We start from the raw sequence: 17,434 nt of genomic DNA, 5'->3' as shown, positions 1-17,434 counted from the left end.
GGGGCTCAAACCCAGGACCCTGGGATCATGACCTCCTGAGTCAAAGGCAGACGCTCAACTGACTGAGCCACCCAGGCGCCCCCCCCCCATAGACTATTAACTGGACCTTACTTTTACTTCGTTATTCCATTATAACCTTCTATTTTTAGTTTGTTTTGGAATTGCATGTTTGTTATACTTTCTTTTCATATTTATTTCCTTTTTACATCTACTTCTTTATTTTTAAGACTTTTTCACCAGTATTTCTTTTCTCACTTGCCTACTTTTATTACCAAGCCAAGCCTCATCCTTTTGTTTACTCTCAAGCAACAGGTGATTCGATTCTACCAGGAAATTGAGTGATTATTGTAGGAGTGTATTTTCTAAGATGTGGCCAAACTTCTAGGGATGGTTATTTTACGTAAAATAAGCCTTAATGAATGAGATGATTAAAATTTAATTTAAAATTAAAATTAAGATACATTGCAGTTGCCTGGGGATATTTTGTTTGGGAAGTTTGTGTATCATTTGTAAGAATTTTTTGCCTTTGTTTAAAAACAAAATAAAACAAAACTTAATTCAGGGGCCCCTGAGTAGTGCAGTAGGTTAAGCATCCAACTCTTGGTTTCAGCTCAGGTCATAATCTCTCAGCGTCATAAGATTGAGCCCTGCATCAGGCTCTGTACTCAGCGCAGAGTCTGCTAAAGTTTCTCTCTCCCTTTGCCCCTCCCTGGGTTCACCCTCTTTTTCTCTGCTCTCTTTCTCAAATAAATAAATCTTAAAAAAAAAAAAAAATTCAGAAGGTTAGTTCAAGGATGTCACATAATTATGATGTTTTTAGTATACTATAATCATAGTACTTATATGGTATTTGAATTTTTAGTGTCTTATACTATTCAAATAAAGCTCATCTGTTGTAGTTTCTTCTAGTTCTGGGTTTTCACATTGTGAAAAATATCAGTGATCAAAATGTTAAGTACTGTTTCATATAACTTGTTCAGTTACATATCTTTTTAAAGATTTTATTTATTTATTTGAGATATAGAGCTAGAGTGAGCGAGTGAGAGACAGAGAGCATGAGCAGGAGGGGGAAGGGGCAGAGGGAGAGGGAAAAGCAGGCTCTCTGCTGAGTGGGGAGCCCGACATGGGGCTCCATCCCAGGACCCTGGGATCATAACCTGAACAGAAGGCAGATGCTTAACCTACTGAGCTCCCCAGGCGCCCCCTTGTTCAGTTATATTTTTATGATGTGTATACCAGGTCATGACTTAACGTGATTTTTTTTATTACTATGCATTGTGGTCAGGATATTGCATCACTTTCTCCTACCTTCTGTATACTTAAACAGCCCCCATAGACATAGGGGTAGAAGTAGCAGGGTCAGGTCGGCACAGACAGTAAGTGGAGGAGTCATTGGGTCTGGTAGGTCCCTTCAGGCCCTAGATCACGCAGACAGATCTTAGGCACACCTCCTAAGTATAGACAGTTAAGGTTCAGAGTTTGGAAGCAGAGAGTGTCAACAAAAGTGGTCATGGTGAACAGGGAAGCAACGTGACCTCTGGTCCTAGGGCAGAGGATGTTTGTTTTCTTGTCCAGTTTTGTTTGTTTGTTTGTTTATTTCTAGATTTGTACAGTCCTTGTTTGGAACCAGAGTAGAGGTGCTAGAATCAACGGAAAGCTCAGACTAACACCCGTTTGCCTTCAGAAATTAATCATTCAGTTAAAGAATTTTTTTGTTAGATTTTTTCTTTTATTTTTGTGGCTTTTAAAGATTCTTATTATTCACATCATGTTATTCTTTGTATAAAAAAAATCCAAAACAGGACAAAATACTTTTATAGTAAGAGCTTCAGTCATGCCGAGTAAGGTTTGCTCATACTTTCTATAGCTTGTATAAAATTCTGTTGCTTCTCATGTGAATATTTAGTTGGTAGTTTTTTTGTTTTTTTTTTTTTAAGATTTTTTATTTATTTAATAGAGAGAGACACAGCGAGAGAGGGAACATAAGCAGGTGGTAGTGGGAGAGGGAGAAGCAGGCTTCCCACGGAGCAGGGAGCCCGATGCGGGGCTCCATCCCAGGACCCTGGGATCATGACCTGAGCCGAAGGCAGACGCTTAACGACTGAGCCACCCAGGCGCCCCTGTTTAGTTGGTAGTTTAGATTAGCTTTCATTTAAAAGTACTGTTTATTAAAGATTTTTAAAAATTTATTTGAGAGAGCAAGTGAGAGAGAGAGAGAGAAGCATGCACACATGCACCAAGAGGGAGGAGGGGCAGAGGGAGAGGGAGAAGCAGACTCCCCGCTGAGCCCGACATGGGGCTCGATCCCAGGACCCCAGTCCCAGGACCCCAGGATCATGACCTCAGCTGCTTAACAGACTGAGCCACCCAAGCACCCCTAAAATACTGTTTATATGATACAGTAGGTAAAGGTACAGAGGTAGTAAATAATTGAAAGAAATTAACTTTGTTTAGACTCTGAGATGCTGGCTGTTAAAGGGCTATGTATGGTTTGCAGCAATTTTAGCTTTTTATTTTATTCTTTGAATCATTCTTTGACCACTTATTTGACAATGTGAGGGAATGAAACAAGAAACTGTATTTTAATTTAAAAGTTGCAACTGTAGTTTTAAGTCTTAATTTTTTTTTTTTTAAGATTTTATTTATCTGAGAGACAGAGAGAGAGTTCATGAGCAGTGGGTAGGGGTAGAGGGAGAAGCAGACTCCCCACCGAGCAGGGAGCCCAATGTGGGACTCCATCCCAGGACCCTGGGATCATGACCTGAGCTGAAGGCAGATGATTAACCGACTGAGCCACCCAGGCACCCCAAGTCTTTAGATTTTAATCAATATTCATAAACATAGTTTTAGGACAGTCAAAATATGAGAACTAATCACTGTATGTAAGTATTGACTACTTTAAAACCAGCTTATAGGTGGTTTAGAATTGATAATTATATCATTATAATTTTTTTTCCATTTCATAGAATAGTAAATGTCCCGAGGGAACAAAACCCATGTTAATATTTGCTGGTGATGATTTTGATGTAACAGAAGACTACAGAAGGCTAAAAAGTCTTCTTATTGGTAAGCATTTTAATACTTATTATCCCCAGGATAGGGGAGGTAGGCAATCTAGGACTGTCATTGGTGACACTTTGCCACTTCACTGTAGGTACACAGCTTTTTCTTTTTGATCTCTTTTTTTCCCCCTTTTCATTTTTTGTTTTATTCCCCACTAGCAGGGGAGAGGTTAAGGGATGCTATATTGCATAGACCATTATTATTTTTTGATGCTATAGTAACTTCAGTATCAACCTATTTATAAAGCATTTTATACTTTATAAAATGCTTACACCCATTTCCTGTCATTGGCATCATTAAATTTAGAAAATTGAAAAGTTAAATTTTCAAGATTGTTATACATCATCAGCTTCGAACTCAAAAACCTCTATTAATTTTTCTTAGGCGGATGTGCAAGGCTTTTTACACTATAACCCCTTATAACTTGTTTTGTTTTGTTTTTTATCTCTCCCACTTTCCTCCCTCTTTTCCATTAAAAAAGTGGTTTATTGAAAATATATCATGCACTTTCCTATTGTCTTTTCTGATTTCATTCTTATTTACCTAGTTTCTTTCATTCTTGCAAGTTTTAGATCAAGTTTCTTCCCCAGGAAACCTTCAGTGACTTCCCAGCTCCTTTTATCTCATTATCGTTGTCATCCTAAGTGCCAAGCATGTACTAAGTACTTTATATGTATTGCTTTATTCTCACGACCTTGTAAAATTGTCTTACAGATGACTTATTCTTAGTGAACTACATTAGTTCCTAATGATTTATGTAATGACTACATCTTTTCCTTTGTGTTCACAAGTCACCTTCTTAAAATCCAGTATACAGTTATTGTCATTATCTGGGATTGACGTTAAATTTACCTATTTTAAATCACTTTTTCTCCCCTTTTTTGAAAAGCTGGCGTTATTGTTCTCTGTAATTTCTTAAAGGTTGCTAATATTAATCCTACTTAATATTTTGTGATCACTTTTGCCAGCTCTTTTCTAACTTTGGAAAGTAATGTAGTTCGTCCCTAGCGATATAAACTCTTCTGATACACAGCAGCATTTTTTCAAGTTTAAGTAATTTATTCCATCTGAGCTGTCCTTGCACCATTCTTTTTTTTTTTTTTTTAAAGATTTTATTTATTTATTCGACAGCACAAGCAGGGGAGCAGCAGAGGGAGAGGGAGAAGCAGGCTCCCAGCTGAGCAAGGAGCCCGATGCGGGGCTCAATCCCAGGATCCTGGGATAATGGCCTGAGCCGAAGGCAGATGCCCAGCTGACTGAGCCACCCAGGCGCCCCTCTTTTTTTTTTTTTTTAAAGATTTTATTTATTTATTTGTCAGTGAGAGAGAGGAAAGAGAGCACAAGCAGGGGGAGCGGCAGGCAGAGGGAGAAGCAGACTCCCCACTGAGCAGGGAGCCTGATGTAGGACTCGATCCCAGGACCCTGGGATTATGACCTGAGCCGAAGGCAGACGCTTAACCAACTGAGCCACCCAGGTGTCCCTTCTTGACCATTCTTACAAGCTTTACTACAGTTTTTTGGTTGTCCTTCTTTTGGATTTTGATATACTTTGCCCTAGATCACTTTTGGAGTGTTGGAGTATATGTTACAAATAAGTTCTTCTTCTATTTTTTTTTTTTTCGGTGCGAAAAGGTGTTTTTATTAAAGCACAGAGACAGAACCCATGGGCAGGAAGAGCTGCCTGTTATAAGTAAATTAAATTGTACACATGCTCTTTACAAATCTGAACCAACTGGGGGGTGCCTGTGTGGCTCAGTCATGTGACTCTCAATTTTGGCTCAGGTCATGATCTCAGGATCCTGGGTTTGAGCCCTGTGTTGGGCTCTGTGCTCAGTGGGGAGTCTGCTTGAGGATTCTCTCTCCCTATGCCCTTTCCCCCGCTTGCGTTCTCTTTCTCTCTAAAATAAATAAATCTTAAAAAATAAAAAATGAAACAAATCTGAACCAACTGAAAAACATTTGTGGGTAGACACATTGCTTTCATTTTTCCTTGTTGTGATTATTTATGGTTTTATTGTTGGGATTGCAATTTTCAAAACTTTTCATTTCTCTTACTAATAATGGCTATTTTGGGAGCACCTGGCTGGCTCAGTTGGTAGAGCATCACACTCTTGATCTCGGGGTCATGAGTTCAAGCCCCATGTTGGGTTTAGAAGTTACTTTAAAAAAATGGCTGTGTTTTAAAGAACTGAGTAGTGCTCAGTTCAATCCTTACTAAAGCTCTTGAGTTTAGTGATACTCCACTTTACAGATGGGAAAATGGAAGGTTAGAGACATTAAGAGCTATTAAGTAGGTGAGCCAAAATGAAAACCAAAGGCTGAGCTTTTCTGCCTCTGCCGCCCATCTTGCCCATGCTGAACAACTGACTCGTTGCAGTCTTTGCTATAGGTTCTTACCTGAATTTTTCATGAATTTAAAAAAAAAACAACAATGAAAGACAATGACCAACATTTCCTTTTTTCAATATTACACACCCCAAAATATCAAGGGTGGTTTTTAGCCAGGATTTCTTGTTCTTGTACTCCATTGGCTCAGATTTTCTGCCTTTTTTCCCCTAGTTCTCCTGTATAATTATCAATTGTCAATATATATTTGTTAAAACAGAGAATGCTTTTGTTTGCTTTTAAGTAGTTTTTATGAGAACTTTATTATTTCGTGCTTCCACTAGATGGCAGGAATAACCACATAATGCAGTGGTGAAGGGGAGGGAGTGAAAACCCAAAAGGAATCTGGGGAAGAAGAAAGGTAGAGGAATGAAGTGAGATTGTCAGGCCCCAAGGGAAGTTGAGTTTTTAATATAAATATGAAGTAAGACCAGCTGTAGACTCCTTGGTGTATGTTTTATGTTCATATGAAATAAAGTAGAACAGTAGGGAAAGAGGATTTTATCAAGGGCTTGCTTCCTTTTAGGAAGTTCTTTTTTTTTTTTTTTGGTAGTTGGCCAGAAAGAAAAGTTAACTTATTAACTTCAGTGTTTTTATGCCAGGTAGCCATTTTGTTCATTCTGAATTTTGCTTCTGTTTTGCTTTCTTAAGTACTATATAAATTTGTAGTTAATCTTAGTGGTCTTGCTTTTCTTTATAGAAAATCAGTAAATATCTATTTTTAGATTCAGTGTATCCTAATTTTTATGGTTACTATTTAATATTACTATTTCTTATATACAAAGATATAGTAAATCAAGTAGTAGGTTAGTTTTATTAAATGTTCCTTTAAAGCCTGTCTTAAAATTTAACTTCCTAACTGGGTTACTTTTTTCTTATTGCCTTTCTTTATATCAGTGGTCATTTTAATTTTTTTTAACCTTTTTCATTTCCTAATTCTTAACTCCACTTGAAAAATATATAATGATGAAAATAACTGCCATAGTTTAGGTCAGGTAATCTGCAGCTTTACAAAGGTAATCATATTAGTCTGCTTGGGCTGCTAAAAAAAATACCATACACTGGGTGGCTTAAAAAACAGAAATTTTTTTTTTTTTCCCCAGTTCTGGTGGCTGAAAGTCCAAGATCTCATTTTCTGATGAGGACTCTTACTGCCTTCTTGCTATGTACTCACCTGGCTTTTCCTTCATGTCTGTGCATGGGAGGGAGGGAGAGAGAGGAGGGAAGGTGTCAGCTTTGTAGGGTCTCCCTCTTTTTTTTTTAAAGATTTATTTATTTGACAGAGACACAGCGAGAGAGGGAACACAAGCAGGGGGAATGGGAGAGGGAGTAGCAGGCGTCCCGCCGAGCAGGGAGCCTGATGCGGGGCTTGATCCCAGGACCCTGGGACCATGACCTGAGCCGAAGGCAGATGCTTAACCAACTGAGCCACCCAGGCGCTCCTGTAGGGTCTCTTATAAGGATACTGTCCTATGGGACTAGAACCCCAACCTTACGACATGCCTCATTTAACCTTAATTTCTTCCTTAGAGGCCCAAATACAGCTTCATTAGGGGTTAGGACTTTAACATGTGAATTTGGTAGTGATCGGGGGGAGTAGTGGGGGCAAACATTCAGTTTATTATGGTAATATTCCCTTGTTGTAGACGAAGAAATTGAGATCAGTTAACTTATTTATCCAGAGTAAAGAGCTAGTAAGTGGCAGAATCAGGATCTGATCTATTCTCTAACTCTGGATCCTCTGGTCTTTCCCATCAAAGCCCTGGTTAGCCTTCTGTGCCCTTTCTCAGTATATTTACTCCTGGACACAGCCACGCTTGAGGCCTTATTTTACTTGGAATTGATCCATTGAGAAAAGGTCCAAGCTAGGGCTTTCCTTCTGACCATAACCAATTTTTCTTCTACCTCTTCACCCCCTTACTTGTATTTAGCCAGGTTTTTATTTTTATCTTACTCATTAATATCTCTCTTTATCTCAGCCATCATTCCTGCTCATTTTAGGGTTAGGGGTCTTTTTGGCAGTGTTCTGAGACACATTTTAATTCATTGCCCCTTTGATGTTTCAGACTCCTCTTATACTTTCATTGCTCCATTCCTGGAATCAGCTGCTTCTCTAAGGAGGCCTGAACTTTTTTAAATTGAGAAATTATTTTGGAAATCACAGCCTGGGTGATAGGAATTGTTTCATGGTTGGTCATTGTTTGTAGGCTTTTTTAGTGAACAGAACTTTTTTTTTTTTTAAGATTTTTATTTATTTATTTGACAGAGAGAGAGCACAGCAGGGGGAGCGGCAGACAGAGGGAGAAGCAGGCCTCCCGCTGAGCAGGGAGCCCGATGTGGGGCTTGATCCCAGGACCCTGGGATCATGACCCAAGCCAAAGGCAGATGCTTAACCAACTGAGCCACCCAGGCGCCCCTGGTGAACAGGACTTTGAAATTTGTTTGTTAAGATAAAATGATTGTTGTTTTTCAAACTTTTTTCATTCACATGCTACCTTCATAACTTTAGCCAAGTCCATGTAGTATTCATAGTGTTGTTCACTGGAGATGTTTCTTTATCCTGACTCCTTTTTTTTTTACAAGGAAAGTTTATGTTTCTACCATGAATGGAAAATGGTATCTGATAAAATAAATAATACATCGTAAATTATATCTGCCTGTGTATCATTTAAGATCATCTCATGTGCCACCAGTGATATGACTACCACACTGTGGGAAAACAGCCTACTCATGGATCTCAGTGGTTTTTTTCTGGCTTTAACACTTTAGTTTATTATCTTTGCTCATATAATTGAGATTTCTTCTTAGAATTACTTCCATGTTGGCCTCTACCATAAAACCAAGGCTAATTTGATTTAATAGTCAAAGTTTGAACAGCTGTTTTGTGTGTGTGTGTGTGTGTGTGTGTGTGTGTGTGTGTGTGTGTGTGTTTAAGATTTTATTTATTTATTTGAGAGAATGCAGGGGGAGGAGCAGAGGGAGAGGACAAGCAGACTCTATGTTGAGTGTGGAGCCCTATGCAGGGTTGGATCTCACGACCGTGAGATCATGACCTGAGCTGAAATCAAGAGTTGGATGCTTAACTGACTGAGTCACCCAGGCGCCCGATAGAAATTTGCCATCTTAACCTACCTGTGTCATAGGTAAAAAATTTTATGCTTTGATTTACATTTTTAAAAAAGTTAATATGCATGATAAATACGATATACGCATATGTTAAGCATTGGCTTAGAGTGAGAACTTCAAAACTGACAAATTACATGGCTCAGTGAACTAAACACACAAAGTCATGAGCTTAAATGGTAGAGGAGTGGGACTCTCAGACATTCTTCAGGGATCAGTTTTTGTGCCACCTTTTTATCTTTTTAGGTACGTATTGATACAATATGGAGCACTTTGCAATCTGGCTTTCTGTAACTGAATTTAAAAGCATGTTAGTCTCTTTTTTTTTTTTTTTTTTTAATGATCTCAAATTTGTTTTCAGATTTCTTCAGAGGCCCCACGGTACCAAATATCCGCCTGGCTGGTTTAGAGTATGTTCTGCACTTCACTGCATTGAATGGCAAGATTTACTTTCGAAGCTATAAGTAAGTACATTGTGTAGCATATTTTTGAATCCAGGGTTAGCATTTTAGTGTGACCTTTGTAGAGCTCAGACTTAGAATTGGTGTTTGGTCAGAAGTTTGTTTGGAGAGTCCACAAACTAGTAGTGGCACAGCAGGTCTGTGTTGTTCCCCAAATCTGTCATTCCCCTGCGCCCTTCTTCCTCTGAAACCCTGCTTTTCCAGGGCCCCAGAGCATCTGATGCTACACTCCTCTGACCTTAGAACACTAATTCAGTCTTGACCCTACTTTATGCAATATCTCCTTTTTTTTTTTTTTTTAAGATCTTTTTTTTATTTATTTGAGAAGTGGAGGGGAGGGCAGAGGGAGAAGGAGAGAAGGTCCCAAGCAGACGCCTTGCGGAGCCCGATACGGGGCTTGATCCCATGACCCATGAAATCGTGACCTGAGCCGAAACCAAGAGTTGGATGCTTAACCACCTGAGCCACCCAGGTGCCCCTCCTTCTTTTTCATGACTGGATTTAGAGCACCAAGCCACAAGTCTTAGGCCAGCCAAAGCAAATCTCAAAACTCTGAACCTAAAAACGAGTCTGAAAGGACTGAGAAGATTCAGTGGCTAGATTCATTTTACCCTCTTTCTCCAGCCTAGACCATCTAGCCCTACCTCTACCACAATATAAATATAAATCCTAACACTGATTTTGTTTTCATTAAAAAGCTTAGTGACATGCTACAATTGTGCCTTTTGAGGTAATCATGATATACATATATTTTTTTTTTCTTCTTTAAAATAAAGCGTTGGGGCGCCTGGGTGGCTCAGTCGTTAAGCGTCTGCCTTCGGCTCGGGTCATGATCCCAGGGTCCTGGGATCGAGTCCCACATCGGGCTCCCTGCTCAGCGGGAGGCCTGCTTCTCCCTCTCCCACTCCCCGCTGCTTGTGTTCCCTCTCTCACTGTATCTCTCTCTGTCAAATAAATAAAATATTAAAAAAAAAAAAACTTGTGTCAGCCCACCCTGGGGATACAAAGGAGCTAAAAATATAAAGATCAAAATCTTTGAGAATAAGAAATGAATAATAACAGTAATCTAAAACTCTTTCATTGTAAACAGTTTCAAAGAAAGTATTCACTTAGGGCGCCTGGGTGGCTCAATCAGTTAAGCGTCTGCCTTCAGTTCAGGTCATGATCCCAGGGTTCTGGGATTAAGTCCCGCATCAGGGGGACTCTGCTCATCGGGGAGTCTGCTACTCCTTCTGCCCCACTTGTGCTTGCTGTCTGTCTGTGTCTCTCTCTCTCCCCCAAAAATAAATAAATAAAATCTTAAAAAAAAAGAAAGAAAGAATTCACTTCTATCAGAACTTGTATTTAGTGAAAAGAAAGATTAATTTGTAAAGAAAGAAATGCAGAGAAAATAAAACAGACAGAAAATTAGTAAATCAGATTTCAGAACATGGATAAATTAGCAGTGTAATTACACATATCCACTCATCCATTTACTTTAAGAAGAATTGCTGGAATCACCATTAGGTTAGCATGGCATGTCCCATAATGAAAAAAAAAGTTTGAACTTTTGAGATCAGACACCCTAGTGTAATTTTAATCCCAGATGTTTTATACGGGTCCCGTAATAACCTGCTAGCTATTGATTTATAATAGAAAATAGACTGTGAGTGAGAGCAAGCTGCTAGTGGGAAAAAAAAAAATCATTCGATGTAGATTAGCTTAGTCTGCAGAGGCCGTGCCGCTCTTGGGAGAGGAAGGAAGAAGTGGTCTGAGGAATGAGCATCACCTCTGAGCCCAGGGAGCTGGCTCTGGGCCAGGCTTAGCCACATGACCTAGGCAGGTCACTGCTTAGGGCCTCCATTTTTCCTTTGCAAAAGGTAGTGATACCATGTAGGTAATTCTGCGGTCCCTCTAAGATCAATAGTAATTCCTTTATAAGAGGGAGAGGGTTGTGGATAGAGGTGGGAATATACTGGAGAGGTGTGTCTGACTTAGGGTAGCTCCTTAGGCACTCTTGCAGGGTACTCTTCGGTGTCCTGCCCTCTTTCTTTTACTTGGAACCAGCCCTTAAGCAATTGGTAAAAGGTAATACACATTATTTGTGAAGTTAATAAGGTTAATCTTAGAAAATGGCTTTGAGTTTCTTGGATGAAAAAGTGTAAACATGAAGTTATATTAATATACTTTGATCTGACCTTTTGGGGGGAATAAATCATTGTTACTGACCTCTTCCCATGTATCATATAGTAATTAATTCCTCATATGTGAGTGACCATTTATATTCCTTGGAGAATTTTATTCACTATAAAGTCAAAGCCATGAATATAAAACAGGAAATTTTTAGTAACTGCCACATTTGCCTTTGCCATGACATTGGTTAGGTTTTATGGGGAGAAACATGCAAAACAAGGAAGTATTAGTGTACCTTAACAAGCAAACAGCATTGTAGACAGGGAGTTTAAGTAATGAAAAGAGAACATCAGCAGAAGAGAGGGATATGGGAGGGAGAAAAATAGGGAAATTACAACTTGAACAAGAGTGGTAATGGCAGTCTTTCTCAAGAAATAGGCAAATAGGGGCGCCTGGGTGGCTCAGATGGTTAAGCGTCTGCCTTCGGCTCAGGTCATGATCTCAGGGTCCTGGGATTGAGCCCCACATCGGGCTCCCTGCTTGGTGGGGAGCCTGCTTCTCCCTCTCCCTCTACTGTTCTCCCTGCTTGTGCTCTCTCACTCTCTCTGTCAAATAAATAAATAAAATCTTTAAAAAAAAAAAAAAGAAATAGGCAAATAATGTTTTAAAATATATAAAAATTACCCATCAACATATCTAATAGCCTGAGCCCATTTGAGAAGGAAGGAGTTGGGTTGTCTTTGCGTCCCTGCATCTTGTACCATAGAACCTTGCAGAATTGAATGTCACTTTTGATTTAGAGCTTACAGGGAGACAAAACAAAACAAAGCTTGAGGTTAGGATCTGAGATGGAGATTAATAGGCATATGATGTAACAGTTTGGGCGTAGGTATTTGGCTGGTGACATGATGGCCTGGAAATGAAATGTCTATCTTTAAAAAACAGTGTGGTGTGTATGATGGGATGAGGGTGAAGGAAAGGGTTTTAATTTTATTTTTAATGAGTCAGTGTCAGTCTCTTTGCTTAGTGTGATCAGAAAAATCATTTGTAAGTTCTTTATTAATGCATCCCCTCTGAGAAAAAGTAAACAAGTTGGTTTTTTTTTAAAGATTAACAATAATTTTAGATTCTAAAATAATAATAATTTTAGATTCTAGATTTCACTATTAAAAGTTTTGTTTTGTTTTTAAGATTTTATTTATTTAATTGACAGAGATAGAGACAGCGAGAGAGGGAACACAAGCATGGGGAGTGGGAGAGGGAGAAGCAGGCTTCCTGCCTAGCAGGGAGCCCGATGTGGGGCTCGATCCTGGGACCCTGGGATCATGACCCGAGCCGAAGGCAGGTGCTTAACGACTGAGCCACCCAGGCGCCCCTTCACTGTTAAAAGTTTAATAAAGAAAAAGAATGATAGATCTATCACCAGAAACCATACATAGATAACTGAAAATTGGAGAAAGTTTTCTTCTGATTCCATCAGTTTGATCTGCCAATAAACATGCCCATTGAAGTAATTCAGATGAGATCATTTACACAGGGGCGCCTGGCTGGCTCAGTTAAGCGTCTGCCCTTCGGCTCAGGTCATGATCTTGGGGTCCTGGGATTGAGTCCCATGTCGGGCTCCCTGCTTAGTGGGGAGTCTGCTTCTCCCTCTCCCTCTGCCCTGCTCCCCTGGCTTATGCTGTCTCTCTCAAATAAATAAATAAAATCTTTAAAAAAGAAAGATCACCTACACAGACAATATGGCACTGTAACTTAATTCTTTGGTAAATAACAGCATATGTTAATTGTGTGTGTGTGTGTGTGTGTAGTTATTTGGAAATAATCTTAATTATATACACTCAAAAAATTACTTTGGTAGGAGGATACTTGCATAGATAAAAGGGTACTTGGGTGATGTGAATCCATCAGGCATGCAATGAGCTGTTCTAGATCTACAGCTTTTCCATTTAGCTGAAAATTATTTTAAGTGGTAGAAACACTTTTAGTTTGCCATTTTTATATATACAATTTCTCTGATTTCTTAAGTAGTCTACTGAACAAGATACTTATCTTATTATGAGTTCAGCTTTATAAATATCATTTATCTGGAGGTATTGAAAATGTGGATGCAGAAGCAGAAATACATGAGTTAAAACAGTCAAAACAGTCACTGCCACCATATGCTTTAAATCAGCTTTTAGGGAAGATGCCCTGATACCACCGACTTCCACCGTGGGCCTGAGACAACTCTCAACTCTTTTCTCCTGGAACCACAATGAAGAGAGTTACCTAAGCACTCTTGTTTTGACTTTTTTCCCCTCTGCTTGCTCCCTTTAAGTCCCATACCAATATTCATGTTATCTTTTATTGTTAGTAGAGCTTTTTTTATTGTTTAACACTTCTGCTTTTTACATATCCTGGGTCGGTGTTTGTTTTGTTTTTGCCTTGTTCAGTTTGGTGTAAATAACTGTGTCTGATACAGCGTATCTATCATTAAGACTCTTCTTACAGCCAGTAGATGCACCTCCCATGGGTGTGGACTGTCTGCATGTGACACATTTGGGGCCCGAAAGGCTATTAATGAGCTTGTGCACACTCTGTTCTGCTTCCTGGAGTTGATTGGTTGTGGGTTTTCCTTACTGAGCTTTTACTCATGTTCTGTCTCTTCTCTCGTGTCATTGGTTGCCTCTCTCACTTTCCACCTTTGGTGTGAAAAGTTTGATCATTTTTTCGCAAAGTTTGATCTTTTATAAACATTGTTATTCATTTAATTCTCTTATTCCATGTAGAGATCTGGCCACTAGAATAAATTGAGTCAGCTCAAATAATCTTCAGGTCTTTGAGCTGTTCTTGTGGTATCACTCACAAAAAGAGATTGTTTGTCTCCTCTTCTCCTGCCTATGTCCCTCATCTGTTTCCAGATCCAGAGCTATTTGGACATACAGAATCTAGAAAGTTGTGGTTTTGTTACATTAGGATTTTATTATTTTTTACTTAGAAAATTTTTTTTTAAAGATTTATTTATTTATTAGAGAGAGAGAGTGAGCAAAAGAGAGAGAGAGCACGAGCCAGGGAGGGGCAGAGAAATAGGCTCCCCACTGAGCAGGGAGCCTAATGTGGGACTTGATCCCAGGACCCTGGGATCATGACCTGAGCTGAAGGCAGACGCTTAACCGACTGAGCCACCCAGGCGCCCCATTATATTAGGATTTTAAAGTTCATTCCAAGCTATAGAGATCAGTAAGTGTCTGTACTATGCCCAAAAGTGGATTCTGAATGGGTCTTAGAGAAATAAGAATTTGTTAATCATGTAAACGTAACATTTCAAAGGCTCAGTTGAAATTGTTTTTATAATTATGTAAATCTGTAAGTAAGATGAAGAAGTCAAATCAAAGGATTCCATTTCTGGGGCGCCTGGGTGGCTCAGTCAGTTAAGCGGCTGCCTTCGGCTCAGGTTGTGATCTCAAGGTTCTGGGATCAAGCCCTGCATCATCATCAGCAGGGACCCTGCTTCCCCGCCTCCCCACCCCCCAACTTGTACTCTTTCTCTCTCTCAAATAAATAAAATATTTTATTTTTATTATTTATTTATTTAAAGATTTTATATATTCATTTGATACACACTGAGAGAGCACAAGCAGGAGGTAGTGGTAGAGGAGAAGAAGAAGCAGGCTCCCCGCCGAGCAGGGAACCTGATGCCAGGCTCAATCCCAGGATCCTGGGATCATGACCTGAGCCAAAAGCCGACTCTTAACTGACTGAACCACCAGGCGTCCCAAATAAAATCTTTGAAAAAAAAAAAAAGATTTAATTTCTTAGAATTGTCTGTCTCACTTGCTGTTTCTCAACAATATTGTATTTTTTTTTTTTTAAGATTTTATTTAGTTGAACGAGAGAGAACACGAGTAGGGCGAGGGTCAGAGGGAGAAGCAGACTCCCCACTGAGCAGGGAGCCAGATGCAGGGCTTGATTCCAGGACCCTGAGATCATGACCTGAGCTGAAGGCAGATGCTTAACTGACTGAGCCACCCAGGCGCCGAACAGTATTGTATTCTTTTGTGTTCGATTTTTAAAACTTTTTTTTTTTTTAAGATTTTATTTATTTATTTGACAGAGAGAGACACGGAGAGAGAGGGAACACAAGCAGGGGGAGTGGGAGAGGGAGAAGCAGGCATCCCGTGGAGCAGGGAGCCCGATGCGGGGCTTGATCCCAGGACTCTGGGATCATGACCTGAGCCGAAGGCAGACGCTTAACCGACTGAGCCACCCAGGCGCCCCGTTGTGTTTGATTTTTAAAAAGCAGCAAACCAAAGAATATACTTGGCCTAAATGCAGAAAGTATTTAAGAAGCTTAGCCTCCTAAAGACAGTGTCATTTTATGGAACTGTAATTCTCTTACACAAAAATATTTGAGGGGATAGGACTTCCATCAAAGTCAAAGCAATATTTCTTTTTTTTCTACTTCATAAAGGTTGCTGTTGAAGAAATCTGGTTGTAGAACACCAAGGATTGAATTGGAAGAGATGGGTCCCTCATTGGATCTGGTTCTGAGGAGGACACATCTGGCATCAGATGATCTTTATAAATTATCTATGAAAATGCCAAAAGCACTCAAGGTTTGTAACTTGCAGATTGGTGCCATATTTATTTGTATATTCCACTCTTCTTTCCAAAAAAGATTTGCAGCATAGGACACTAAAGAACATACAGAAAGAGCTCAATAATATACATAAAATTAGACTCTCAGAACAAAGAAAAGGAGGAAGAAGCAAATAAGCCACCATAAACGATAATAAAAGAGTTGTAGAAACCATGCATCAGCTGTGGCTAAGAGCTTTCTGGTAGCCAAGACTGCCAGTTTTAAGCAAGAAAGAAAATTGGGGCATTGTGGAGATTGGTGACTTAGAGTACAGGATGTGTATATAACCCATACTTGTATAAAATGTATTTTGACTTTTGAATGGTTTTGAAAAACAAGTAGAAATGGCATCTCTGGAATGCCAATAAAGATTGAAATGATAGTCACAATTCCTTAAGCTAAACACAGGAAATTCTCTCAATGCATGACAATGGTTAGCATAGTTTATAGTGTTGCTTTTCAAAGTGTGGTCTGACAGTTTACCTGGGAATTGTTAGAAATGCTGAATCTCAGGTCCTACCCTAGACCTATTGATTTATAATGTGCATTTTAACAAGATCCTCAAGGGATTTGTATGTACTTAAGTTTGAGAAGAAAGTTCTATAGGGTTATAGACTATATTATTGAATTGATGCTCTGAGTTATTAGTAAGATAGTTGTACACTAGATTTTTACCAGTTTATGACAATAGATACCATTACATATATAATAAATATATATAATTATTTATTTATATATATATTCTTGTTTCATAGCCAAAGAAGAAGAAAAATGTCTCCCATGATACTTTTGGTACAACTTATGGAAGGATTCATATGCAGAAGCAAGACCTAAGCAAACTACAAACCAGGAAAATGAAGGGTTTGAAGAAGCGACCTGCAGAAAGGATAACAGAAGACCAAGAGAAAAAATCAAAGAGAATTAAAAAAAACTGATGGAACTTAGCCAGTGACTATAATGTTATTGTAGTCTGTTTACTTAAGAGAATTATCAATCATCAGTCATTTCTAAGTTTCTTAAAGATTTTATTAAATATTTTTATAGTGTGGTAATTTACCTAAACTATATATTATATATATTATGAACACTAATCTACTAGTATGAGGTTGAAAGTAAGCCCCTTTTGAGATACATCCTGGTGGGCCATTTTCTCTCTGTGTTAATGGTATTCCCTCTGCCCCCTCCCCTCCAGGGTTGGTAGGTGAGGTGGGATCTCCCGAACAGCCATTGGTATTTTAAAGAATTTCTGGATTAAACTTTCAATAAAGGGAGAAAGCCATGGAAAGTAGAAATGGCCCAAAGGAACTGTATACACACTTAGTAGTATGAGTTACCTGGAAAGTTAACCCCATCTGCCAACACATACCTACAACCTGACTTTTGTTTTTCACTCTTCTGTTACTTTGCCTGAAATTTTGCCAGTTAGAGATTCATTTAAGTTTTTTAACTTTGTGTCTTAAAACATTTCTCTTAAGAGCATGTCCACTAATTTTCTACCATCTCCACCCCACCCCACCCCAAAGAACCACTGATCTTCACAGTTATACAGTAAACTAAAGGAAGTGCCTGTGAGGAAGTCCAGCAGAGAAGACCCAGCACACTGTGGAGCAAAACAAATCTGAGATTGGATAGATTGAGGAGGGCACGAAGAACAATTTCACTTTAACCT

The 17,434-nt window shown here is 39.1% G+C and overlaps 1 protein-coding gene across 2 annotated transcripts in view; it reads left to right on the top strand.

Annotated features, from left to right (window-relative positions):
- RPF2 (ribosome production factor 2 homolog) overlaps nucleotides 1-17,075 on the top strand; it is a 34,455-nt gene extending 17,380 nt beyond the window's left edge. For both annotated transcript variants that reach the window (XM_036086521.2, XM_036086522.2), the window contains exons 7-10: nucleotides 2,967-3,066; nucleotides 8,933-9,035; nucleotides 15,598-15,742; nucleotides 16,521-17,075. In XM_036086521.2, coding sequence (XP_035942414.1) covers nucleotides 2,967-3,066; nucleotides 8,933-9,035; nucleotides 15,598-15,742; nucleotides 16,521-16,700 — 528 coding nt within the window. In that variant the 3' untranslated portion in view covers nucleotides 16,701-17,075. The remainder of the gene's footprint in view (nucleotides 1-2,966; nucleotides 3,067-8,932; nucleotides 9,036-15,597; nucleotides 15,743-16,520) is intronic.
- Nucleotides 17,076-17,434: the final 359 nt, after the last annotated feature.

The sequence above is a fragment of the Halichoerus grypus genome, chromosome 9, assembly GCF_964656455.1.
Source record: "Halichoerus grypus chromosome 9, mHalGry1.hap1.1, whole genome shotgun sequence".
NCBI classification, from domain to species: Eukaryota; Metazoa; Chordata; class Mammalia; order Carnivora; family Phocidae; genus Halichoerus; species Halichoerus grypus.
This window is presented reverse-complemented; position numbering and strand designations above follow the sequence as displayed.